This window comes from Bombus affinis, chromosome 5 (assembly GCF_024516045.1).
Source record: "Bombus affinis isolate iyBomAffi1 chromosome 5, iyBomAffi1.2, whole genome shotgun sequence".
In the NCBI taxonomy this organism is placed as follows: domain Eukaryota; kingdom Metazoa; phylum Arthropoda; class Insecta; order Hymenoptera; family Apidae; genus Bombus; species Bombus affinis.
Window position 1 is genome coordinate 7,644,495 of NC_066348.1, and position 27,974 is coordinate 7,672,468.

At 31.7% G+C, this 27,974-nt stretch overlaps 4 protein-coding genes and 2 long non-coding RNA genes across 26 annotated transcripts in view; 3 read left to right on the forward strand and 3 right to left on the reverse strand.

The window, feature by feature from the left end:
• The window catches only part of LOC126916533 (uncharacterized), a 7,715-nt gene extending 5,834 nt beyond the window's left edge, over positions 1-1,881 (forward strand). Inside the window, exons 5-6 of one of the 2 annotated variants that reach the window (XR_007710638.1) lie at positions 478-862; positions 976-1,881. This is a non-coding gene — a long non-coding RNA (uncharacterized LOC126916533). Of the gene's footprint in view, positions 1-477 lie in introns of both variants that reach the window. The other variant, XR_007710637.1, reaches the window with a different exon arrangement.
• LOC126916530 (androgen-induced gene 1 protein-like) overlaps positions 1-3,032 on the reverse strand; it is a 13,607-nt gene extending 10,575 nt beyond the window's left edge. Inside the window, exon 1 of one of the 2 annotated variants that reach the window (XM_050722424.1) lies at positions 2,913-3,032. In XM_050722424.1, coding sequence (XP_050578381.1) covers positions 2,913-2,972 — 60 coding nt within the window. In that variant the 5' untranslated portion in view covers positions 2,973-3,032. Of the gene's footprint in view, positions 1-2,785 lie in introns of both variants that reach the window. The other variant, XM_050722429.1, reaches the window with a different exon arrangement.
• On the forward strand, positions 2,964-17,937 carry LOC126916528 (clavesin-2-like). 6 transcript variants are annotated; one of them, XM_050722423.1, is made up of 6 exons: positions 2,964-3,105; positions 13,589-13,780; positions 14,620-14,824; positions 15,337-15,460; positions 15,560-15,772; positions 16,339-17,937. In XM_050722423.1, the coding sequence occupies exons 2-6, from the start codon at positions 13,621-13,623 to the stop codon at positions 17,047-17,049; spliced, it is 1,413 nt and encodes a 470-aa protein (XP_050578380.1). In that variant the 5' UTR covers positions 2,964-3,105; positions 13,589-13,620; the 3' UTR covers positions 17,050-17,937. The 6 variants fall into 6 exon arrangements, with proteins under 6 accessions (XP_050578380.1, XP_050578376.1, XP_050578375.1 ...); XM_050722419.1 differs by lacking the exon at positions 2,964-3,105 and adding an exon at positions 6,145-6,370; XM_050722418.1 differs by lacking the exon at positions 2,964-3,105 and adding an exon at positions 11,064-11,381.
• On the reverse strand, positions 8,747-9,953 carry LOC126916536 (uncharacterized). Its single transcript, XR_007710644.1, has 2 exons — positions 9,594-9,953; positions 8,747-9,245 (listed from the first exon to the last, which is right to left on the reverse strand). It is a non-coding gene; the product is annotated as an uncharacterized LOC126916536 (long non-coding RNA).
• Positions 17,938-18,291: 354 nt separating the features above from the next.
• Positions 18,292-25,236, reverse strand: LOC126916527 (fatty-acid amide hydrolase 2-A). 11 transcript variants are annotated; one of them, XM_050722411.1, is made up of 9 exons: positions 23,385-23,866; positions 23,179-23,310; positions 22,783-23,098; positions 21,171-21,377; positions 20,804-21,007; positions 20,189-20,716; positions 19,728-20,117; positions 19,026-19,208; positions 18,292-18,941 (listed from the first exon to the last, which is right to left on the reverse strand). In XM_050722411.1, exons 4-9 carry the CDS (start codon positions 21,375-21,377, stop codon positions 18,843-18,845), a joined length of 1,611 nt encoding a protein of 536 aa, XP_050578368.1. In that variant the 5' UTR covers positions 22,783-23,098; positions 23,179-23,310; positions 23,385-23,866; the 3' UTR covers positions 18,292-18,842. The 11 variants fall into 11 exon arrangements, 10 of the variants coding, with proteins under 10 accessions (XP_050578368.1, XP_050578372.1, XP_050578370.1 ...); XM_050722415.1 differs by lacking the exon at positions 22,783-23,098 and having other exon boundaries at positions 23,259-23,310; XM_050722413.1 differs by lacking the exon at positions 22,783-23,098 and having other exon boundaries at positions 21,171-21,381; positions 23,259-23,310.
• Positions 25,237-25,286: 50 nt separating this feature from the next.
• Positions 25,287-27,974, forward strand: part of LOC126916526 (cytochrome b5 reductase 4) — a 29,083-nt gene continuing 26,395 nt past the window's right edge. The window contains exons 1-2 of one of the 4 annotated variants that reach the window (XM_050722406.1): positions 25,576-25,644; positions 27,724-27,806. The gene's annotated coding sequence lies outside the window, so the exon portion shown is untranslated. Of the gene's footprint in view, positions 25,645-27,723; positions 27,807-27,974 lie in introns of all 4 variants that reach the window. The other 3 variants (XM_050722394.1, XM_050722395.1, XM_050722393.1) reach the window with 3 other exon arrangements.

A 27,974-nucleotide genomic window follows, 5' to 3' on the forward strand; every position in this document is an offset into this window, starting at 1 on the left:
ACATTTCTTAAAAAGATTGGTTTAAGACAGACTCGTTCTATCCATTGTGAACTATATCCAGTGCTCTCTATATTATTATAAATAGTTTAGGATTGTATACTGCATATATACATTTTGTGCACTTTTGCATTTTAAATGCACCTTAGAATAAATATTGCAAACAATAAGTATATCAAATATCACAGTAATGGAAGCAAAAACACATTTACACAATAACCATTCCTATATCAATAAATATATTAATAAATATATATAATATAACAAATAGATATAATAACTAATACTGACCTATTAACTAGTGTTCAATAACAAATATTCAGAAGGTTTACCATTACTGCTTAATAAAAAAATATCAGTAAATATTTTTTTCGAACGTTAATTTTTTAACTTTTACGAAATCTTATTAAATAGACATATAATAAAATATTATATAAGGTTGTTCAGTGAGATTGCACTTATTCCACTAACAACTTCCAGATAAATGACTGAAACCCGAGTTCAACTTGGTTTAAAATATGGACTGCTCTGGTATTATAGATCAGAAAATTATCAGTTTCCGATCTTTCATAATAACAGTAATAAAATTGACAAAGTGACGAGCCATCAAGGTGAACGTGAATGCACTATATACTACCAAAAAGATATTTCTCTTATACATGTAAATAATGTATCGTATTTATTGTACTTATTATCTCTTGCCTTTCGTCCGCTTCCGGTTTGTATAATATTCCTTACGAATTTCATATAGCTGCCTTCCTTACGTTTATTATATTTTACAAATTCATAACATATTCATCATTAAGAACGTGGTAGAAGTATAATTATAAGACATAATATAAGTGAAATCTTCAAGTAAAATATGGTAAGTTTAGCTATCATAGTGATGAAAAACAACGTATAAATAATGAATAATTAGCGAAATAATTTTGTGTATAGAAGATAAGGTATTGCATCTTTAAATAATTTCTTTCATAGGAATGAATGAAAATATTACAGAATTTATGTGAAAATAACAAACATCATAGTCATAAATAACTCGATTATTTGATTCGAAGAAAAGAACGGAGATCTGGATCGACCAGAAAAACAGGTTTGCAGACAATGTTTTCGCACGAGGATCAATTTCAGTGAAACATTTACGCAGTGAAATATTTAAATTAATTCGTACTTCATTTTCTGTACAAATTGTTAAATATTAGGTCATCCCATAAGTTCGTGCCGTTATATATGTTAAGATTGTTTACATACCTTTCAGTTTCATGAAAAAATGTAATCCCCCTCTCGTTGTACAACTTCTTCCCATCATTATTTTCATTATTCCGTCTCGATAAAAGTTCTCTTGTTTTTCTTTAAAATATGAAATGTATACAATGAAAGGTCGGCACGAACTTATGGGATGGCCTAATACAATGAAGATTTAGCGAAAAAAGAATAATTCGACATCATTCTAGAGAATAAATACTTCTAATATCAAATATATGCTAAATTGTGCAAATTGTGGCAGGAACTGCACTACCACTTTTTTGTTGCTAATGTTAGAAGATAATTATAATGGTTTCAAAGAGCAAAGAGTGTTTCTATTCGACAAAATGAAAGTATTCAGGATAATTTACATTCTGTACTTGTATGGTTCTACGTGCATATAGCACCATAGATTTAAAAAAACGTCTATTTTATTAAAAAGAAGAATTGCACTTATGAAATTCACAGTCGAGAGTATTGTAAATTCATTTAAAAAAAGAAGTGAGTTTAATTTCTAATGAAATCGATCAATTTTTATTCATTCCCGAAACTGATTAAGTCTATTGTGAATGTGAGTTACGTTTTTTAAGATGAGAATGCAGTTACCTCTTTAAATAAACTGCCTCGATCTGTTTTTCAGAGGATCCGATTTCTCTTATCCCATTAAAATATAAGTGAAGTAAAATTGTACGCAAAAAATTTATTTTAATCTGTTATTACTTCATTACTTAATTTTCTATCTTTTAAAAAATACGCTCCTCGATCATCTAAGGAAGTAATTAATATTCCAATATTATCCATTATTATTATTTATTAATTAATAATTAATTATTTAATTAAAATTAATTATTAATAATTAATATTATTATTATTATTATTAATAATAACTATTAATAATCCAATATTATCAGCCGCATCAGCGCGGTGTCCAACTTCAGTATAATATCCTCAACGATATTAATTTAACAACTGTTATATTAAACAAGTTCTTTCGCGCTTATTTTATTGCATTCCGCTTAACCCTCCATTTAATATTTCTTAAAATCAATAATTTTTATTTTAAATAATTTCTCAGTTCATTCTCATTTCAAATATATTACATATCGCATCACTCGATTTCTAATCACCCTTAATCCACTCTACAACAATCTAAAATCAACAACTTTTACTCAAAAAGGTTTCTCGTTTCATTTTTATTTCAATCATATAGTATTCTCCTCCATTTCTGCATTCCTATTTAAACAATTGACACTTCGTGGCCCTAGTTCTCAACTGTTCCTCTTAACTTCATCTCTTAGAAACATATAATTAATCAATCCACATACGTCTAATTGGTATAAAAAATACAAATACATGATAATATGATGAAAATTCTACCTAGAAGGCAACAAATATTTAGTCCTTTCAAGTCCTACCTTCACGCAATAATATCAAATTACTTATAGATTTTAAACTCATTTCTTCAGTTTACGAACTAATGGAGATAAAACAGTTGAGTACTAGAGCAACGACTTATCTTACTGTTAATTATTTTTAAACCTACCTTGACGGATGACTAAAGAACGTTGGAAGATCTAATTCTATTTAATTTATGAAACTATGCCGAATGATGAAATTGAAAAATCAGGAGAAGTAGGTCTGTTGATATGTAGATTGATCGAGGTACGTACAGTGAGATACGATACAACCAACTGAATCACAGGCCAGTCTTGTGAATTCACGAAGCACATCAATTTCGACGGAAAGTCAGTCACGGACTAACAGTTAACTGTGCTCCACGATTCGTTGAGTCTTAACTGAATGGGGAGCAATAGATAAAACGAAGAAGTCAGCTGATTCGTCGCCGTTGTGCTCAAACACTAGGTAGATATGGCTGATTTCAAGATAGTTTTAATAACACATTATACTATATGTTATATACTTTATATATATGTTATATAAGATATGTTATATCTTTATCTCAATTATAGGAACTCTTGATAATTTGCAGGAAACATTCGCGAAAACTGATAGAGAAAACGTGTGATACCGTGGTGCTAGTAGATTTTGAATATTTACATTCATTTGACAAATCAAGTAGTTTGTATTCTATTTAACGAATCTGTCGTCAACACATGACTTATATTAATGTATCCTGCGCTTTAAAACAGGATCAATTTTTTTATCGTATAAAACGATGTAAATTTATTTAAGAACCTAAACGAATTGGTTCATTAGATGATGTGTAAACAAAATTTTGAAAAAATGACAATTAGTCCGAATCGCAAAGAAAATAGTGGAAATCGCTTTTTACAATGTTTTTATTTGAGCCTGTAATGAAAATTTAAACTATGCTACTTATGTACATGCTGAAAATTTTATCGGAACCAGATCCACGTTACTATGAACTACAAACGGTTGAAAATACTGAAAATCATAGTTGTTTACGACTTTTCAACCTGTAACTATAATAAATCTAAAGGGGCGTTCAGATGATCAATATTGTGGTCAATATCCCAGGATTCTCAACATTATATTAACAATTATATTCATCGTCTAGATGGTTTTTTTCTGAAAGATTCCTACACGTTACGACGCTTATCGCTTGCCTCTGCAACAGATTTCAATTCGTTAAATTTTAAAAAAGTTAGTCTGTTTTAAAAAATGACCGATTATTAATTTGACCCACTATATATAAAAATATAGATTGATGACATTTAGCATTTGAATCGTAAACGATAATGAACGTTATGACGTTTCGTCTCGTTTCGATTTTATTATCGTATATTTACTGTTTACTACGTCTGGATGATCAATTTAAATGATCAGTTGTCAGAAGTTTATTAGTACAATCTTGCTGAAGCAGAAAGTTTTTAATGTAAACACGATTAATGTCGTAAATTATAAATGCAAGCAAAAAAGGATCAAATGTGTATGACGGTCAAAGTTCAAATTCTTGTTTAATTATTTTTAAGTGTTATTTGTATTTGTAAATATGAAATACCTTTGATTTTGTTTCATCATTTATTTTCGTTTTTTTTGAATGAAATTGCGCATGTTAATTATCTATAATCTATGCAAATGGTAAAAGCGTACATTCGAAAAAATTTTCCGCATAGTTAACTCCTTGGATATAGGTGGGTTAAAGATCGCCTCACTCTTTATGCATGATGATATATTTTATCTCATTTAGAAAAATTGAAGTTACTCACAGTCATACAATTTAATATTTTATTGAAAGTTCTTCATTCAGTTGGCAATACTATGAACCAACGGTAAATGTGTTAATATATAGTCAAAACGCATTAGTAAGTTGTTGACACTGTTGTAATTGAGGTTGGCAAATTGTATGGTACAGTGAATTTTTGTCTTCCATAACAGTATATGTTGTTTCGTTCCTTAGAATTTATTATGAGTGAATAAGTTGTTTTATAATAAAAAGAACATATTATTTGATGTTTTATATTAATTTTGAAGTTGAATATGTGATGGGACTGTATATATCCCACTTATCCCATTCCATTTTTTTTTGCAACTTAGGTTTTTATTTTCTTCAAAAACTTGTGACTCAAAAAGATAAAAGATAATGTCACCGTGTATAAAGCCACATATAGACTTATCGACAAAGATTACGAAACATAATGATCGCTTGAAAATTACTATATATTTTTCAACTTTTGATATGTATCACGTGTTGCCCAATATTTTATTTTTTATTTAGTTTTTGTTGAAAGTAGCTATATGATTCAAACAAAGTATGTTTCTCATCTTATGTCACAGAGTTCTATTTTGTTTACCCGATTTAATATTAATTTACATCTCACACGAATATAGTCGAAAAAAAAAGACATATCGCAGTTTCATGTGTGTACTTTTTCACAATATTTTATTTTTTTATTTTTATTTTTATCAAATATGTTAACTTTTGTCAGCAAGTGTATTTCTGCTCACGGCATAAATACAACCCCAAATCAGGACACAAGAAAAGTTTAATATCAAGCGTAGTGAGATCGACATCCTCGTGACTACTATAGTGTAGTAGTTAGTCGTAGTAATAGAAGTAATTTATAATTGTAGTGTTAATTAGATTTTATAGTAAGTTCTGTTAGGAAATAAGTTTATTTAATTTCAACATAAAAAGTAGCATTGAATTTTACTCATCTATCTAGTAGTTCCATCTCAACATAATCATATGTAAAAAATAATTTCTATTCGATATAAACATTAATATAATATTTACTAATGGTAATATTAACAATAATTTTCATGAGCACGTTAAAATCAACAAGGTGATACATTGTGTGCGTCTGTATTTTGATAAATATTAGCTCTCTGATTAAACAATATAACTCAGCAATACCACTGACTAGGCATAGGATCTATATCAGTAGCAATACGTCATATATCAGTAAATTCTCAATAGTGACCTCATACGGCAATCAAACCAACTAAAAAGAATGACCACTCAATTGTACAAAACTATAAGATTTTTGTTGATATATTAAAACCATTTGTATTACGAAGTAAACAATATTTCTTGTTATTCTAATAAAATTATAACCGTCACTAAAAAGTATACACTCAGATAATATTATTTATATCATCGCAAACATAATCTAGTTTTTTTGAATTTCTAATGAAAATTTAATAAATTACATTTCATACAATGGTTTCAAATAAAGCTTAGTTGCAACAATCAATAAAAAAGATGCAATCACTGAAATAATTTAATTTATATTATTAGAGATTTAATTTATATTATTAGTGATTTAATTTATTACAAAAATCTACTAAATCAGATTTTATAAAGTATTATTAAATAAAATACAGTTTTTAGTTACATATTTAGAAGAATTTTTACCTAGAATACAGAACGTTCATGTTAACAGCTGTTAGTAACGGTCGAGTCCATAGGGGGCTCACGAACGAATTGGTTAACTAAGAGTTTCGAACAGACAGTTTCGCGCCGCAGGTAGAATGTTCACCTGCTACCTTCCGGAAGTATTATTCTTTGTGTCTCGTAGTTTCGAAGGATCGTCCGCATGTGCATGTATTTTTTCGTTCGCCTGATGCAGTGGTTAAATTCAGTGTGTCAATTGTGGTTTACGGCTTTCGATACAAAACTGTACTGTTGACGTAGAACAAACAGGTAACTATGTACTATACATATGAACATACTTATGGCTCCATGCCGAGCAGGAAATAGTAATAGATTTTCTTATATCTTGTTTTTTGCCACCGTCAGGTTTCATCGAATCTTTAATATTTATTGAAACAATATCTAAATTATTATTGTTTACATTTTTTATAGATCATTTTAATTCAATTTATTTTGTATCATACGAAGAAAATTAAATTAAAGGGTAGATAAATCGTATCATATAAGAAGAAGACAAATTTATTCATATATATATTTATAATATTTTTTACATAGATTTCTTTCGTATCGTTTGTAGGATATGTTTACGAAACCATGATTTATTGTAACATACTATCTTTTTCATAGATAAGCACCAATTAGTACTTACGTTGCTATACGATACGTAATAGTTTAGTTTCTCGTAAGCCTTTTCTACACGATAATTAGTCCCTCTTCCGAAAGAAAGAAAGTAGTATAGGTACACATAATTAAGGTATACGTAAATATAGACGGTGCAAATAACAATTTGATTATTTTGCATTTCCTTCAACCCGTAATATAAAAGAAAGTCGTCATCTATGACGTCTAGACGTGTCGTCTATGTTCATTCAGAACTAGCCATAAGACTTATATGTAATGTAATGTGAAGATAAAAAAAACTGTCAAATAAAAATCACAAAATACTGAATAAAATCAATCTCTGGTGGGCAGGTAAAAAGGTGTAAATCAGAATGATGTATTAGCTTTGCAGAAAAGCACTTATAATATTTAAAATACAATGTAAAATCAGGTATTAGATTTTTGATATACTATTAGAATTTCAGGTAAAGAAGCGGGAAAGAAGTGAAATTGACTTGTACTATTAAAACCATAAACAAAAGATAATAATGTAGAAAATATTAGCGTACTTATTCAGTTGACCAAAATTTAACTTATACTCTTTTATATCCGCTTACCAGAGATAACGTTTTAATGCTTGTTGTGTCAAAAGTGGACCGTAATATTGAAATCTGATTGCACTAAGATATCAAAACCTCGAGAAAATGGGTTGCGGCTACCTTTTACAACGTTAAAAGAAACCGGTAACTTCTGTCTTCTTCTCTGCTACGCTTCTACCGTTATGTTGCGTAATGTATGGCGGCGTTACACGAACAGATCTGTTTTCGTCCTTCGAACGCAGACAAGCCCACGATGCACCGCAAAAAATTGGTAATTTATATGTGTCGTAGTTTCAAAACTCCGTGATTGTTAATTAAAAATATACATTGAGACATAGCAGTCAGATTTCACAACGGTTCATTGATATTTGAGGTTATCTGTTCGTAATTTGCACTTAAATAATTTGAATTTTTACATTATTCAAATTCATAAGCTCTGACATCTTTTATCGATGTCAAAAACGAAACAATAATCCCATTAAAAAGTGATTGCTAATTTTTAAATCGCACATAGTTGTCTTTGATTCAACCTTAAGTTATTATTAATCTTATAAAGAGAATCTTTTTTTTCTATTAAACCTAAACAAGCTCCTTATAAAGAGTCATATGGCTATAAAGAGGATTTATACAACATGTGTAGTGTAGTTCGATATAAACTGCTACGCGTACTTAGGGGATGTCAAAGTTTATTGAACTCAATTGAACGTGGCAGTGATACATTGGAGGACCATTAATCTTTATTGTTACAAAACTTTTTCATTATTACTAACATATTGCACAGAATTCCTATTCTTCCATATATAGAATTGATATTTTTGCTTAATAATCAAAATATTAATACGTAAGTTTCTCAGCTTATAGATTATTATATTAAATTTGACTGAATAATTGAAAAACGCCATGCATTTAATTAGGCAATTTTTTATACAAATATTTGTATTTCTGTAGAACTTGAAAACTCACGTTCTTTTAATTGTGAATTAAATTGTGTAATCAATATCGTATAACAGTATCGACAAAATGATCGCGGGTCACGGTGTTTAAATTTAAAGTACGATACCAGCAGTTCTCGTCCTTGAGGGAATCGATCGATGGAAGAATTGAATGGTTTCGCGCTATAAAAGAAGATTTTCCTTTATCGGATATACAATAGAACTTTAATCGTCCAGTCGCTTGTTCTGAGAGGACGCTGTGTACTTACGAAAATCTTTATCGTGTATATCTCTTTTATACAAAAGTCAATCGTGCATATGCTAATAACAATTATCATCGGTTGTTAATCACCATGAATGTTTATGAATTCATTTGCAATCTTGCGACTCTCGAACGTGACTCATCAGAATTCTTACCAAAATATAACGATAGTATACGAATTTGCTTATTTTTTTTTAAATTATCGAGAACGTATATCATTTTGTGTGTCGAGGATCAACATTTCGTAATGACCTTATTATTATGTTATTTATTTTCGGCGTAAAAATATTTAAAGAAAATCGAGCTGATGGAAGTTCGTGGAAACAACATAACATGATATTTTATATAATTACGTGACTCGACAGGATATTACCAAAGTGAACCGTAACTAGTAATTTTTCAACGATATTTTTACGGATCCGTTTTTCTTCGTTTCTTTTTCTTTTAAACTTACTCAAATCACCAAGTGGGGTTTATACAGCTGTACAGAAATGATACACTTTGAGTACATTTTATTTTCCCTTCTCTTGAAGCAATGTATTTGTTGCCTTCGAAATCTTGATTGCTCCTTGAAAATAGAAATTTTCGAACGAATCTTTTCTCAATAATATACGAGACGATTTATTAAAGATAAAATTAGTTCACCGTGTTCTATATGATCGTATCGTGACAAAAATCGGCTCGGGACATCTGGTCAATTAATTTTTCTGATTATCTCGTCACAGATGCGCAATGGTCAAGCAGGCTCGTCACTAGAACATCCACGGACAATTGTTGCATATTACAATTCATTTAACAGTAATATCTCAACTCTAATCTTCGAGTAATATGTACTTCTTATTTTGAAAGTAATTGCCATACAAGTAAAATTTTGCCATTAATATGAGAATGTAATAAAAATACGTATATGTACATATTACGAAACTTCTTTAAGAATTCACTGACCACATACTATGCGCAAAGACTTAAAATGACATATATATTGTGCAATTTTTGTCGAACCAGCAAAATTACGTAATTGAATTTTATTTTTGCACTTTGTAAGCGTTTTCTATATATTTTACTACTGGATGCTCGCATTTTTTGGGGAACGGTTTTACCTGATAGCGCAACGAGAACGATCGGTGAGTCAGCCGCACTGGTAACCGGCTTCGTCCGTCTTTCTCTTTATCTTTCCTACTCCCACCTTCAGCGGTCATCCTTCTTCTTCTTTGTCGATGTTCCATCTCTTTCCTACGCGTTACTTTTTCCTTTCTATCGTTGTTCTCTCTTCGTTTCTCTTTAACGTTGCAACCCTCCTTTCTCCTTCCCGTTTGATTTCAGCACAGGTTACACTTTTTCTCTTTCTCTCGATACTTGTCCTTTTCACGTTCGATCGTAACTACGCTATTTTCGTCTCTCTCTAACTACCTATGCCCTTTTTATTGTATACCGTCTCTTCTCTGTCATGTTTTTTCTATTAGTTACATGAACAAAATTTGAATTCATTTAATTCGAATTATCTTTTGTTCATTCCGTACCTCCCTTTCTGTTACTTCTTTATTAAGCGTATCGTTAATAGAAGAGATCGAATTAATTTATACGTTATTTGAATCTTTGACTAACATTAAAAAGCAAACGTAATTGTTGTGAGAAATTTGAAAGTTTAATGACGTAAAAATTTTTACGATAGTTTGCTTAAATGTAACTTTTAATGTACAAGGTGAGGCAAATAAAGGATTCATAGCTTCTGAGGTAGATCGTACTTGCCAAACGATGGAAAAAGGTCGTAATAGACATGGATGGAAAAATTAAGAGTTCCAAAGTCATGAACAGATTTTTGTTTCCGTTGAAGCGAGAAAATTGCTCGCTTCAGAAGCTATCGTACCGCATGAAAACAATGGATTACCTTATCATTTCTTCATTTCTTGGTTATAGAAGGTTTTGTACATAGATTTCCTTCCATTTCCACACACGCTTGATACTTTTGTATCAGAGAATTGCGTACTCAGATCCCTGGACGTGTTCTAACCATTTCACTGGTATTTTGTATCGAGGCAGGTAAAATCCATTGTTTCCGTACGGTACAATATCTTCTGAAGCGAGGAAGTTATTCGCTTCAAGCGCAACAAGGAATTATTTGACTTTGAATTTGTTCTATTTCCGACCCATGCGCACTATAACTCTTTTTTATTATTTGTCAAGTATTATCTATTCTAGAAGTTACGAGTTTTTTTTTTTATTTCACCTTGTATATATGAAACTAAAAACTATGAGATACTAAAAACTAAAAATATATAGTGGATTTCTAAGTTTCCAGGAAGATCGAAATCATATTTTGCAAAATTGTATAAATATCGATGGTCTAAAGATAGATTTTTTAACGTTATTTTGGTATATTAAAAAAAGAAGAAAATGTATAGCGGATTTTTATATTTCTAAAAAGCTCAAGTCATGGTTCTGAACCGTGCGTCTCAAGTCCATCGTTACATCGTTACACCGTCGGCGATTCTTTTCCTTTTTCCTTCAATAAGGCAAGCATCTCTCCTTGAGAGTCTCACTCGCTCCTTTGTTTCTCAATGCTCTAACACTTTCGAGCGAATCGCAACAGGCGACTTCATTGCGCGCCGTTCGCTCGTGACCGTTCGAGCAACAAGGCTCCTCTGATGAACGAGTCCTTTGTCTCTTTTGTTTACAAATTTATACAGAATACAATTAACATTAGCGGGTAAATTAAAGGTGTAGTATTTTTTTAAATAATTCATGACATAGTGTAACTTTATATTTCGTAGAAGTCACATAGATACCTCGTGCAACAGTGAACAATACCGACAGTGATAAGAAAGAAACAAAGAAGAAGAAAGTGTGATTTTCAGTGAAGTGTGTTACGACTGTTGCGAATATTTTATGTAAGTGCGGCATTAAAATATAACTTATGCCATTAAGCTAGTTACGATTTACAACAATTTACATATGTCGCGGATCGTCTAGTGTGAACAGTTTCCTCTATAGTATACATGATTCTAATTTGTTCAAATGATCTACAGGTTATTTTTTACAACTCTATGTATCAAGTGAATTTCTGAGAAAATGTCATATGACAAAATGGTGTACACGAGTAGATCTCGTAAGTGCTTCGTGTTCAAAGCAATGGCTTAGATATAACCTATGATGGCTATCTTAATGAATTTTAAATGGCTTTGAGCTTCTTTGATTTTACCCAAATTAACGTTCCGTAGCATTTTTAATAAGTTCCTGTACTTAATTACACCGTGCTCTGTAATTACACGCACTGCGATTAAGAGGATTACGTTTCCAACAGATTTTAACGATTTATATGTACATACAGACCACATCTGTGATTAACATAAGTGTACGTTTTTATGTCGGAAAAAGAGATATCGGGAAACAATAGTATTGACGTTGATAGACTGTCACAAACGTGGTTTATAAAATGTAGTAGTTATAAAATGTTTGTTGACATATGTTCAATTTGCACTGTATTTGAAGCCTTAAATTAAGGATTATAGCTGCACTACGGATGTTTATATATTTATTGAGAAGTGCAGAAAGCAAAAATACATGTCATATACAAAAATATATATTTAATGTATGTTATATGGTACTATTATATTTTTATCTTGTATTCTATATTAGATTTTATATAATATTTGTCTATATATAAAATATCTTCTATATATGATATAAAATTGGTAAAGAACGTAGTATTTCGCATATATATATAATATTGACTAACTCTAGAATCTCTAATCTTTATTCAAGTTCTATTTCTGTACTTCTATTATAAAAACATAAATTTACATAAAAATTGCCAATGCGGTAAATAATCGTTCACTGAAAAAATAGTTACATGACTTGACAAATTATTCTTAAGTAACGACAAGCAATAATTTTACGATAACGCTGATAGGAATTCGTTTCTTCGTTTTTAAAGTGAAATATTTCGTATCCTAGAAAGTTTTACCTTGAAAATATAGATTCATGGCTCAAATTAAGATTCATGTTACAAAAAGTAAGTCTGAAATAATTAATTATTGCTGAATGATTTTATGAAGTTCGCCGGATCAAAGTAAAAGTCTCAATAAGCAGTTACACGAACCGGTCGCGGTTATCCTGCAAGCTGTATTGCGTCTCAACGGTGTTTCACCTAGAAATGAGTCATTCCGGCTACTAGTTAGACTCGTTCGATGTCTTCTTAAAGCGTTGATTCATCTGTCATTTTTTATAGAATCAGAACATAAAATTATAAAGAATAATTGAGAAAGTGATATTTTTACAAAAATATTCCTAAAGAAAAGACAGTTGAATATATTTTTAGCCATCGCTTATATGTACTTGCTTTTTTCAAACATAATTATCGTAGTTCGAGTATATTTTCACACACGTGAGTATATGAATTATATATTGATCACGTATTGATCACGTATTGACCACGTATCAAATGTTTGCATTGACCAATCATTTTTGTATAAACATCGTGCAAATATAATACGCATGAAGATAAATTTCATTTCCATAAGGTACTTCATTTACTTTAAGGGAGTGTCTCTTCAAGTGTTCCATGGTACTGAATGTTTCACGTATATGTACGTTTGCTGGTATCTTGTGCTTTTATATCTGGAAGTGTATTTCTTATATTTACAAGTTCTGGAACTATAAATGTTAATTTATCGATAAGATTCCGCAATCTTGTTAAACATATATGTATACATATAGTGATAGCTAAATAAATATATATACACATAATCAGTAAATTTAATAAATTCAATAAATATAGTACATGTATAATAGCCAAATATATACAGCAGTGGATAAAAGAAAGTTTAAAATTGAATCCTAGAATCTAGCCACTTTTGTAGTAACAATTTTTTACCATATTGGCAACATTCATCTATTCTGTGGCATATATATATATATATATATATATATATATATATATTATATATATAATAATAAAACAATATAGAAAAAACTTATGATATCCTTTTATATTTCTTATTTAATAAATTTTCTTTTGCCCGCCATGGTGTATGTATATTAAACAAAAGGATCTTTCGTTTTCATCGGATGTTTCGATTACTATTGATTGCTGCAGATCTGTGGTAAGGCGAAAGACGGGTCCGCAAGATGTCTGAGTATTGCGAGTACATGTGGGACACCACAAGAGGTCACATGAGTCCCGCACTTGCACGGAGTATTTATGAGGAGGAGGCCAGATTCGACAAATGCGACAAGAAACTGGCCATTAAGACCGTCCGAGCAATATTGCGTGAAATGCCGGATGTAGGTAAGAAGGGGTTTATTCGCAACGCTCGACCGTTATTCGACCGGAATTATTTATCGAAACTTCTGTTGTATTAAAATTACCAAATTGGAGATACAAAAGCAAATTAGAGTATACTATATCGTAATCTGTATAAAGACCACAGGTGAGAAATACGATAAGTCATATTTTTCATGTCCTATAGAAGATTAATTTTTAAGTTTCGTTTTATTTTCAGATCGAATACGTATGTAACTTTGTTACTCTCTTGAACATTTTTATCATCAATGTTAATTATACAGACTAATATTAATTTAATTAAATTAGAGTGTAGTTAAATAATTAGTAATTAAACTGCTGATATTTACTCATTTATGAGATACCTTCAAATGAGAGAATATATGAAATACTCAAAATATAGTACACATTAGAATATTTGATGCAATTTATGAAACAATTTGCTAGCTGGCTTACGTTCTTTTAATTGTCTTCATAAAAATATAAATTTGCATAGATATGTATCCGTAGGCTAGGGATAACTGATATTATTTCTTACAAAACATTGTACGTTTATTTGTAATTCTTTTCAGTCAGTGATACAAAGTTAGAAAATCAACAAAAGCTGATTGATCGTATTTTTCCCATGTGATTTTCATATGGTATTATACATCTCTTGATAATACGGAGATATAGTACTCGCATTAGTACATTTCATTCGATTGGTCCCGTTAGGTTCGCCTAGACTGATTCGTTTTCCACGCGTCGATCCTCGAATTTCCGGCATAATGTCCGCGTTCGAGCGGCTTCCTGCCGGCTATTTTTTTCACGTGAAGCATTACAATGACCCATCTGTTTGCTTCTAGACTTGAAGCACTGCACGGATGAATATATTACACGTTTCCTGCTAGCCCGGAAATATCGCACGGAACAAGCTGCTGCCCTGATAGCCGCTTATCAGGCGCAAGTAGCGCATCGACAGGATATCTTCGGCAATCTAACCGCAAGAGATCCAGCCTTGCAGCGGGCGCTGCGCGCTGGAATACCCGGTGTACTTCCTGCACGTGATAGGTACCATTTTGAAATTTAAATTTGTTTCCGGTCTATTTAATACATTCTGAAACTTATATTAACATTTACGTAGACATAGCGAAGTTAGTACTTTCGGATATTATTTAGCTAAAAATAAGTTAATAATTTATAGTAATTTTATAGATAGTTTACATTTGTTATATAATGATAAAAATTTGATTGACTGATGATTAAACTTGAGTATAATATAAGAGTATGGATATCATTTTATAAATTGTGATCATTTTTGAAATAATAATTGATAAAAGGGAATATTTAATCCTAAATATTATAAAAATACAAAGTTTACCATATCTATTGATGACAGTTTTGATGACCGATAAATATTATAAAAATACAAAGTTTACTATATTTATTGATGACATCATTCTTTGTAACTACAGCATATTTGCATATTTCTAAGATACGATTTCAGTATAACTATTAATAATTTATTATTGTTATTAATATAAAAATATTGTTATAATATCATAAGTCAAATTCATTTTCAGAAAAGGGAGATGCGTACTCGTTATTTTAGCCTCGCAATGGGACCCTATTGCAGTACCAGCATTATCAGTTCAACGCGCACTCTTTTTGGTTTTAGAAATTCTTATACAAGACCCAAGGAATCAGGTAAAATTCACATATAAGTTTGTGTATCTTTAAGTCTCGAACAAACAAAGTAAGTCTTTTAGTCTTCTATAGCTCTAGACGTTCCATTTCTTTTTCTAGCAATCCGGTTTCGTGGCGGTGGTAGATTGGAGCGGATTCTCTTTACGACAGGGCGGTGCCTTGGGCGCAGCGGCACTGCGAAACCTAATAGCTGCTCTTCGAGGACGATTTCCGGCGAGATTCAAAGCTATACACTTCCTGTCGGCGCCGCTTTACGTTCAGGCCACATTGGCCCTTGTGAAACCTTTTTTGGACGAGAAAACTCGGAACAAGGTAGGAGGAACTGCTGAAGGACAAAGTACATATTAGAAAGTAGATAGAAAGGGATAAAATAATAGCTTCGAATGCGTATCATAGTAGCGTATTATATTAAAGATAGAGATAGATTAAGAAGATTAATTAATGTAAACAATATACATCAACGAACGCATCAAAATGCAACTACTTGACGTCAATTGCTGTAATTGTATCAATTAAGATAATACACTCGGTAAATTCCACATCCCGGCAAATTATTATTACAAGCAAAGCTTTTAATTGCTTTTAATTTTTAACCATGTGTATAATCGCTTGACGCTGAAATTGAAACGTTTTGCATACATGCATATGGGTTTCAGATACGAGTAACTAAATATTGACCAATAGATAATCTAAGATAGCGTAAAGCTGTAGAGTGTTGTATGTTTGCATAAAGTGTGAATATCTAATTTCATTAAACGAACATTCTTTTTAATTTCAAAACAGACGGATATATTGTATTTCAAGAATTATCTTTCAATAAAAAAATTATTTTTCAATGGAATTTATAAACATGACCAATGTACATCTAATATTTTCAGATCTACTTACATGGAAATAATTTGAGCACCCTGCATGAACACTTGCCCACTGACATTTTGCCAGCGGAATTAGGTGGCACAGGGCCAGCATTTAACCCAGGACTATGGGCCGAACCAGTTATTCATTCAGCGATGAAAGAAGCTGAACTGGCTGCGATAAAGAAAGAGAAAGAGCAAGCTGAGAACGTAGATCAGTCTCGCGATAAGAAATTCGAGTCTAGAGACATGGAGAATCATAAAAGAAACGAAGCAGACTCTATAAAATCGAACAATGGTGTGAATAAAGAGAACGGAAGGCGATTCTTCAATCCTTTCGGTAATTCTACGAAGAATCAGTCGCCGAAGAAACCTGGAGGAACAAATGTAGAACTGAATCTAATTAATCGTACTAATGGATATGCAGAAAGGAAAGAAGGTAGAAGAGATAGTAGAACGATAAAGGAAAACGAGGATTCTTGCAGTAGAAGTAGAGATAGAATGTTAAGCAATGGTAGCGCTGATTACTTTGACGACAAAAGAGAACAATACAAGGATGTGCAGGATAACTTGTTAGGATCTCAATCTGAAAGACGCTCGAATGAATATGAAATCTCAAATAGACCAGATAGCGACGACAGTAAGGATAATTCGTTAGATAACAGATCAGAGAATGCACTAATTGATACAAGTAAAATTGAAACTGCCTCCGAAGAAACGAATCTCATAACGTAATGTTAATTTTCTCGACTTCTTAGGTTAAAACAAATTAACGCAGTAGTACTTCCACGAGAAGTGTTGACTTTCAATTTTAAATATAATGAAATCAAATACTGTCGCTAGGTTTAAAATCCGTAGAATGTAGTACGTTCCGTGAAATTTGTATTCTCTGTAGGTTTTAAAAGATATATTGTGATACGATATACATCATTTTTAATAAGTATTTATACATTAATGAGGCTTTTGTTCTTTATACATATATACGATTCTGGTTCAACTAGATCAATGTGTTATTTAAACATTGAACTTCTTATCCTTTTTTATCTTACTTTATTTTTAATACCGTTTATCATGAAAAGAATGAATTCGTTTCCATGCGAATTTTCATTATTTCATAGACATATTTACATACTGCTACTACTATTGTTCGTGACAAAAATAAAATGGACATTGCGCGAACATTCTCTATGTTCCTCTTTCTATCGTATGCAAAAAACATTCACATATAGTGTTATAACTTTCAATGAGTACTTACATTGTGAACTTAAGATTATGATATTTATCAACTTTTATAGGCTATTTATCGCTGTCCATGAAAACATGAGCATAGTTAACAAAAATCTTTGCATGTGTATGAAATTCATACAACTATCAGTCACATTTTTTTAAAGAGTTTATACGACAGGCAATTCATATTAGGATTGTAAATATGTATTAAATTATTTATTGATATCAAATGTATCGTGAAATCGAAGATCTCTCATTTCGTATGACATTCTCGAGAAATGCGAATCCTGTACTTACATATTGTTAGGATTATAAGTGTGATAAAAATTGCGTCGTAGATAGTCTTTTAGTTCTCTTAACTGTATTTTTTAATAAAACAGTATTTTAATATTCGGATGACTTTTCTTTGGATTTATTTTATATTACAACAAATTGAAAAATATTTACAATTTTCATCACAAAGTAAATCAACAAAATTATAGATTAAGAAATGTTCACTTTTCACATTGGTTCACATTGGTAAAAGAAAAGTTGTGATAGAATAATGGGGAAGAAATAAAAATTTATTTCTTTAGTATATAAAATATATATGTATGTATACTATATATTAACATCAATACACATTATAAACATAAAACTTTAATACTTTATCACATCATTATCAAAAGCATCCTACTACCATGTAATTGGTTTTTTTCTCTATATCGTCCATGCACACATTCTCTCCCTCCCTTTCTCTCTCTCTCTCTCTTTCTGTCAATTTGTATGAAAATAGAAAACCCTATATAGAGATCTATGATGAGGTATATAAAAACGGTAATCAAATACAGTGTAGTAGTTTACTTATGTACAAATGTTATTACTTCCTTCAACATGATTTTTGTTAGAAAAATGAATTTTTTAACATCAATTTATAAATATAAATATACGCACATCTCATATATTCATATAGTATATATTTATTACGCACAATTTTGCGTATTCGGCGAGACTTAGTTTATAATCGGTTACATAAACCGATAAAAAAAAGAATTTAGTATTTATTATATTATGTATAGTTGTAAGAATTCTTAGTTTCTCTTAGTGTCTCAGTTCCTTCTCAGTCCTTTCTCAGTTTTTTTCGAAGTATTTGAAAGATCTGCGTTTTGGATAAATATTTGTACTTTACCTTAATGATTGGCTAATATCGATTAATCAGGTGTAAGTTAGTTCTCAAAAAATGATAATAACAGGGCATGGTAAAAAGAAACTTTATGCATCGTATTACGCACAGGATTATTGTCTAAGCGACAAGTATCGTATCAAGCTACAATAGTTGGAGGTACCCAACCTCCAAAACCCCGTTCTAGTTCTTCACAAACGGCTATGGTTAAACGATCTTGATGTAGGCCACTAATAACCTGTAACATACAATTTACATATTACACTAAAATTCTTATTTTACCATTCTAGTTTTATTAATACTAATAGTCCAAAGCTTATACCTGTATACCAATAGGAAGTCCTTGTTTGTTCAAACCTAGGGGACACGCAGTAGCAGGTAAGCCCAAAACATTAATAATTCCAGTGTATGAAAAATTGAATGGTTTAATCAACGGTTCGTAGTGCATTGGTGCCGCAGTTGGATGCGTTGGGTATAGGAACACACCGTCTTCACCTAAAATATCCTATTCGAAGAAAATTGATTAGAAATAAATATTAACAATAAGGATAGTAATGGTATTGATTTAGGAAAAAGATAAAAGTTCGGATATTTCTGGATACATGCTTCAACTTTAGTCAGTCGTTTTCTCGTCGCGTGAATACAACTACAAGATGAAAAGATATTTACAAAAATAATAGAGATCTTTAATAATTGGATGGAAAAAATTTCATTCTGCATGCAGAGCAATATCTTTCTTCTACTTATTAGAAATAACTCGTGATACCGTGAAAGACAAACTAGTATAGTCTGACCAGTTCGCACGAAATACTCGAGAAAGAAATCACGTCCATTTTAATAAATAGTATTGTTCCGTAATGCAATAGTAAGAAAGGAAGACGAAGAAGGTAGGAGCCAATTCCAATCCTGATGAGTTACATTACAGGCATTTGTGAATGTACATCATATTGCATCAGTAGTTTATAAAAGATAAGAGATCATTGATATAATTCATAAATATCAATAATTCATTACGAGATCATACCTGAAATTCTCGATAAAGTTCTTTACTTTCTTGTATGAATTTCGTGTGTTTGTCGCTTCCATGCTTCACGGCAAATCTTTCAAACGTGGCAGTAAGAAGAGCTATCAATGTATGATTGCTCAGGAACAGTGTCCATTTCAAAAATTCCCACCATAAATTTATATGACCCACTCTGTTCGACAATTCATACGTAAAATCTTTTTCGTCTTTACAACTCATATTGGCCATCCACAGAGCGATGCTTTTTTTCATTTTTTTAATGTGGATCTTAGTCGCTTTAATTTTATGAGCTTTCTCCAGATATTGAACTACCTTTCTCATGGCTTCTCTTATCTCTGAATCAACTGGAGACGTGAAATATTGACCACCGTCGTCTTCCATATAATAAAACTAAATTGAAATAAATACTTATCACATACTACATACGACCAATGGTTGTAATATAAACATTCTATCCGTACCTTAAGTTTCGAAATGTCTACTTTTTCGTTCAAATGCAACATATCTGCATTCTTGTCCGCAAGAATCTTCAAAGTAGGCAGTAAATCTTGTGCGTATCTGCACATAGGGCCAATAGATAGCAATCTGTTTTGGTCTTCGCTTTGTGCACTCGGATATTGGCCATCGTTCGAAACCATTCCAGTAGAGGGTTTGTGCCCGAAAAGTCCGTTGAAGTAGCTCGGTATACGAATAGAACCACCAATATCTGATCCTATTCCTAATGGCGAACCAGCTGCAGCTTGTATACAACCTTCACCACCAGAGGAACCTCCGACAATATGTCTCGTATTATACGGATTTTTTGTAGTTCCATATAAACAGTTAGAAGTTTCCCACCACATGGCTAATTCTGACACGTTCGTTGTAGCCAGAGGGATGGCTCCAGCAGCCCTCATTAATCTAACCGCTTCTGCGTCACGTTCGGAAACAATGTTCTTACGAATGGTTAAACCAGCTGTCTGTTTCATTCCAGAAATTGCAATACAGTCCTGTAATCAAAAAATTCACATTTGTTTTAATATACATATAAAATCATCATAAGATGTCTATTGCATACTTCATGAAGTAAGATTTACCTTTGTTGTGAAAGGCACTCCAAAGAAGGGTTTTTCTTCAGCTAATACTTGAGAAGATGGAGCATTCTCAGATTTCAAAAGATCATCACACAGTTTTGCTTCTTTGAGGGCGTCCTCAAAGCGATCTTCCACTACACAATTTAGTATTGGTTGAATTTCTTTTATCCTATCTATGTATGATTGTACCACTTCTTGTGAAGTTAACTGTAATCATATGCGTTCACTTGTAATTTGTATATAAAGACTTATTAATAGATAAACAGAGATTGTGATCATTTTAATTTATTATTTGATAAGCGTGTAGAACTTATCTTACAGTCATTTGCAAGCAGATTTGATTTGTATTGGAAGAACACAATGAATTTACCTGTTTATTTCGAATTTTTAATGCTAAAGTAGTTGCACTGTGTAAAAGTGTTAGATCCTTTATAGGAGGTTGAGATTCTGCAGGACCCTTCAAGAATGCAATGAAGGTATATATCCATTTGCCAATGAATTCAATTAGTCGATGAATTGCATTCAATATTTGTCCTTTAGGCTGCATTTTCCCCTGATCTTTGTGTTTAGTTGACATCTATCTAGGAAAAATGTAAATACTTCATGTCAATTACTATCGTTATACTATAAAAAATAAAAATACTACTTTATCTAAATGCGAGTGAAGCTCGAAGAAGATAAATATAAAAGATCATGTAATTTGTTACGAGTTATCAGATTAATTCTGTGAAAAAATTATAATGGCAAATAAAAATTGCAATAAATATTATAGAGAACTATTAAGTAATGAAAACTATAAAATATTTATATCGCATCATTCATATGATTATTTATAATTATTTATAATTAAATTACATTAAATACGAAAGAACATGCTAGAATACTTTATCTATTTTTGCAGACGAAAACTCTAAATTTAAAAATTATATCATTTCGAGAATAACAGATCCCATTTTCATCTTTTGCTTATATCGTTCTATGTTACATGCTTATTTTTGAGAATTACGTTACTTTTGCGCTAACTAGCCTGTTTGAATATTTGCATAAACAGACACAAAGAAGAGAAGATAAAAAAAACATTTAAACAAGAAGCAGACATTCCCAATAAAATCATACCGCGAATACTGATAGAAATATTTTACGATCGGAAATTGCATTTACGTGTAACACCAAATGTCCTTGCTTCAAGGCAATAACTAGTTGTTTTGTTAAAGTATCTTTACACGACTCGTTACATATACGCATATTAATATTTCTATGAAACTTCCGAAGAATTCAAGGAGGAAAGAAAAAGATTAAACGACTTTTAGCACAATCGCTACAAATCCGTCGCACGTTTTCTTTATCATATTTCACATAAAAAAACATCGAGCAAATTACTATAAATTATATAAACGTCCCTATCATTACGTCGTTTAATGGTCATTGAAAGAGATCATAGCGTCGCGTTAATAATGCTTCAACAGCGTGTAATTTAATACAGGGCGGGACAACTTATAATTGCGTATATGTACAATTAATTCATTTCAATCCGTCAGAGTCATCGAAGAAGGCTTTAGACAATTTGGCTTGAATCGTGTAGCAAGGATTATTTTATTATTATCCCTTCTGATAAGAATCGCGTTGTCGGTCTAAATACCAGGATCGTTATCTTTCTCTGTGTTTATGTACCATTATGTCAATGTTGATTAATGGACTGACCTTGTGCAATTATCTCACTGTGTCTCACTGTGAAAAGCTTGCCGCTTTTATGGGAAACGCCGGTCAGTTTATCGATTAATCGGGCGTACACGAACGCCTTAAGGGACGAACATTAAACGTATCTATGCGAGTACGCGACGCACATTTGAACAAATTCGTTGAAAGTGAACGAATGCCGGCGGCGCAATAATTTTAGCGCGCTGACAGACTCGATAATGATGTAATTGAGGTGTTACGCATCAAGGCTACTCAGCTACCAAGCCATGAGAGTTTGACAGTACCCGTCGGGCCGGAAATCAACTCGCGCCGCATTTCAGGCCGGTTCGCTACGCTTAAGCATTTTCCATCGAAACTTCTTCTTGAAGTCGTTCGCGTGCCGTAAGCGCAATTCCGCTTCCATTCCGTTAACAAGCAATACGTGAAAACTGACTTTTAGAGATGTTATCAATCAGAATGATTCGTCAAATGGGTTCGTTTGTAATAGGCTATCCGAGCATAGTCACGAAGTTACTCGCGTAACGGTGGTTGAATCTCTGCGAGCGTTCCAGCGATAGATTATTTCTGTGACTTAGAAGTCAAATTGATCGACCGCGTTTTCTGAAAAATTCTTCATTTTAGTATTAAGATATATAATATATAATTTGTTCGATGTTTTCAGAAATACAAAATGATTTTACCTTCGATGGCAGTCGATCAGTTTGACTTCCGCATAGCTCGTTTATGAATTTTATTAAATGAATTTTTTCGTTGCACGTACTCGACGAAAGTTACAAAGGCTCGCGCGAGATCGACTGTAGGAAACTGTTTCGCTATTTCAACGTATAAATTGATGATTAATAATTGGGCTATAGAATGTACGGGGTTAATTGATACGTTTACTTACTATTCTGCTATTATACTTTATTTGACGAGTCAGCTGGAATTACTCGTTGTATACTAATGTGTAATTTAGTATCATGTGACACTTTACGAAAACTAAGCTGATTTAAGTCACGACTTATCGACAGTGCAATACCGCGTCTCGTATGACGTCGCTTTCCCCAACGCTCGTAGTCGACTGACACCACTTATACCTTCACCGGTTCTGATTATACGTGATCCGCGCAAACGCTATAGTTGCTTCCCTGCCTGGGACTTACTTTTATGCATCGGAGAAATATTTAACGGGTTGGGGATAGACTTGTAAGATGGCTGCCAAGCAGCGATGGATAGATTACTGTTACGATATAATGTTCATAATTTCACGAGATACGCTCTGTGTTGATGTTATGTTTCAATAGCCCCTCAAAACCTGAATTTTTGTATTATTGATTTAGTAACATTTCAGCATCTCGTATCGCAAGTTTAGAATTGTGACAAATCGTAAATTATATTATTACGTTAAACTAATTCTGTATAACGTTACAACATTATAATGTTAAATTAACTTTGTACAGTATTACAATTTCCATAGACAGATTTTATTAGTCGATAGGATCTTTTTATTATCAATTTGATAACCTTTCAGTGTATTCCATTATAGATTACGATTGAAGTATTAAAAAATCCAATGTTATTATGTTAAAAGAATCTTATCTACTATCTTATCTAGATCCATATGTGTATTAGATTTATTATATAAATTTATCAAAAAAGTATTTATATGACAATAAGATCGAATACTAATTATATATTGCTACATTTGATACATATATTAAGTTGACAATGATCTTGTGCATTTTATGTAATACGTCTTCGTTATCCTTATGTAAGTTGTTTTAATGCTCTTTATTTATTGGATTAATAAGACGTCTCTAATTGACGTCGTTAATTTTACACTGATACGCGATTTTAAATGTTTATTTGTGCTTGATTATTGTCATGCGGTTTTAAACGTGTTCGTATACATTTATAATACAAATTGCAAAGATACATATTTAATTACACGTTACATTAAATTTTAGTTACAACTATCTTATGCGATATTTCTCTCATTTTATCTGTTCATTTATTCTCTATTTTTATTCTTCTTCACTCATTCCTGTATCTTTCATTCTGAAATTTCAATAAAAATATGTTCAATATACACAGTCTAGCTTCGTTAAAGGACCACGAATTGGGGTATAATATGGCTAGTTACCGAGACAGGTGTATTTCTTAAAAATTCCGAGAAACCTTCTCTGTTGGTTATGAAAAGAGATAGGGATACCAAAGACATTTGTTTACTTACTTGATATGCGTGTACTAGGTAGAAACAATATAGTACAATTAAGAAGCTGTACCCATTGATGTAGCCGCGCCCAGAACCGTATAGATTTTATAGAAACACTTCAAATTTTAAACTATAAAACTTGTTTGAAAATTGATATTATACTTACAATCTTTACGATGTATAAAATCCCTCTCACCTCCCACTTAAATATAATTGCCGTATTAACACATTGTTGACGGGAGACGTGAATCGAAATTTTAAAGATAGGAGATGTTAATCGAATGAATTTTTCATTTCAGAAACATTGACATATTTTCTAAAAGTATGCGAAAACTAAAATTTATTTCGCAGTATACCGTTAACAATGTGTTCATAAAAAAATAACCTATATTAACCTGTATATTATTAAAACACACAAAGAGGCGTCTCCACTTTGACATGTCACGATCCTGAAAGGGACTCTGGTATATATGTAGTAACGTGCTCCAGAAATACTTCAAATAGTTTTAAACGTATGCATGTAGCGGAAAATTCGAATCGTTCCACGAAGCCAGCCGCAACAACTGGTGGGGATATCGATGGTCAGTTATCGAAGTATAATACAGGTCAGTTAACGTGGCACTACTATATTCCGAAAATTTCGAAGCATTAATTCATTAGAAGCCACCAGATGGCAGTTCGATCGCACGCCATTAACGAGCAAGAAGGAGTGGGAAAGAGGGCATGGCGTCAATGTGCGCGCGCGTGAGTATATGTGTACGAAGGGTGAATGTCACTTTGTGTCCACTTGCTTCCTTATCACTCGACAAAGAACTCTCATTATCCTTGGTGATTTTATTATTGGCCACGTCTACTGCTAAGTTAACGACGTAGCGGTATAGTGCAGCGAAGACTGGACACCTACGTCTTCTGTCGTGACATGCGGCTCACGATCGTCGACCACCTTTTTGAGGTTAGCTCATGAGCGCGCGGCTAAGCACCGCTGTATTATCTCACGAAAACGTCCACCATCTACGCATTTCTATCTTTTCCATTCTTCCTTTGATCGCGTTACGAAATTGTTAAAACACGTTGAACACTTAGTTGGAATACTTCGAAGATAGTTTCGAGATCGAAACACGATTTGGGTGTCGCCTTGAAACAGTCGTTGCGTTTCTACGTCTTGTCTTTTACTCCCACCTACGCGATTCAGTTTGATTACCGATTAGCTTTATTAATATTTCCACATGGAGTGATTCAAACTCTACCCACGCCAGCTTTGTGTATTAGTTTCGATAAACTACGTTCGATTTCATGATCGCGAAATAAATCACCATATGTTTCTTTTATGTATTTTTAATCGATTTTTCTTTTATTGTCAATGTTTTTATATTGTTAATTTGTCAGATCAATTTTAAGGTATATGTGAAAACTGACTCTAATAGTGAACTATTTATTAGGATTAGCACGTAATCATCCAATAAAAGCCTACTATTTATAAAAAGAATAGTATAATTCGAAATGGATATGTTTTACATGTTTTTTAATACGAAGCAATGCATATTTGAAGTATCTTGTTCTACATATGTAAAACTTGAAGGTTATTAATTAAATTGTAAAAAGGGCAACATTTTTACACTGCCAAGTGATTAAGTAGTTAATAATTTCCTAGTAAAGCAGATACGTATAACGTAAAGTTTTCTAATATTGTGTTCAATATAAATTATTTTACATCGATTACAAGGAAAAATATTCTATTCCATATTTTTCTTTTTATATTAATATTTAATTAATACTAAATAAATATTCGTTTCCTTAACTGTTTATAATATCGAAATGATTTTTCATCCATTGATTAAGAGTCAACGTTGTGTTAAAATATTTTATACATCATCTTTTTCAATCAATCCATATTATTGAATTCTGTGTTGAAACGTTATGATTATCTTTGTGTGCCATGCGTGAAGAAATTGAATTTTTCATACCATTATGATAATGTATCTCTTTTATAAATCATAATAACTTCCTTTTAAGCTTTTAATCTATTTAATATTTTCATAAAGTTTAGTTTCCCAGCGTTTAGTAGTCTGTTTAGTATTCTAACACATGTTTTATCTCTAGACAAAACAATATTTCATTGCTTCGTCTCATGACTAATTGTTTTGTTTTTCTAGTTACTATTCGCTATATATAGATTATGAATATTACGAATATTTCCTGTCTCCTTTACCTACCACTATGTACCTATTTCCAATACGTCGTGCTGAGACTTTAACCTCGTGTCATCGTATATCTTCTCGTATTCTACGTTTGCCGACAGGCTTATTTAATAGCGCGCTATATATTTCGTTTATCGGTTTACTGAACCGATTCCAACGTTATATTGTGCTTCGTGTGCACTCCCCAAACCTATTTTAATTTCTCGGCGATACGTCTTTTATTTGTATTATTGTACATTTCCAAATCAAAGAATTTTTGAATTCTTTTTTTTTTCAATATCACAGACTTTCGTCTCTTTTCTTCTAATTTTTAAAAATACGCAATAAGGCTGTAATTTCGAACTTTAATTTCTCGATGACAAGCTTCTTGTTTCTACTAAATTCCTAATTATAAAAATGTCTACAACTTCTCTCGTTTCCATATCTCAAATGTTTCTATTTCACTTTATAATTTTTACAAATGTGCTATAAGGAGGTAATTTCAAGTTAATTTAATTTCGAGATTCTCTTTAGATTTTATCTTTTTTTTTTTCGCCTGTATACTCCTATACCGCGTCCAGAAATAGAAAATAATATGTGAAATAATTAAGACAGACGCTTACCTATATGTATGTGTGTATATATTTATTTTGATGAAAATGAAACAGTTTTCGATGAAAATTTGTCAAAGATCGTAAGTTTCTGTAATTCGTGAAAAGTGAGGAGAAAGCAACATAGATATTCTTCCTACAATTCTCTTTACATTTGTCTAACGATTACCTCTTTACGATACTATCCGAGCTAGGTATGTCGCGATAAATTTAAGCGAGCGTGACAAAACTCTATTTGTCCAGCGATTCCGTACACGGGAAGAAACTTCCGGCAGTCAAAGTGCTACCATCAAACAACATTGTTACCTTCTATTTTGAACGTTTCTGTACGCACAAACATCTGGATGATTTTGCGTTATTTCATTACCAATTACACGTGTACAATTATTTCTTCTGCGTGCAATAATTTTTACAATTACTTTATATAGTTTAAAGGTATAGAATACACCTTTTTTCATACGATAATTTATTTAAAAAAAAAAAAGGAAACTGAT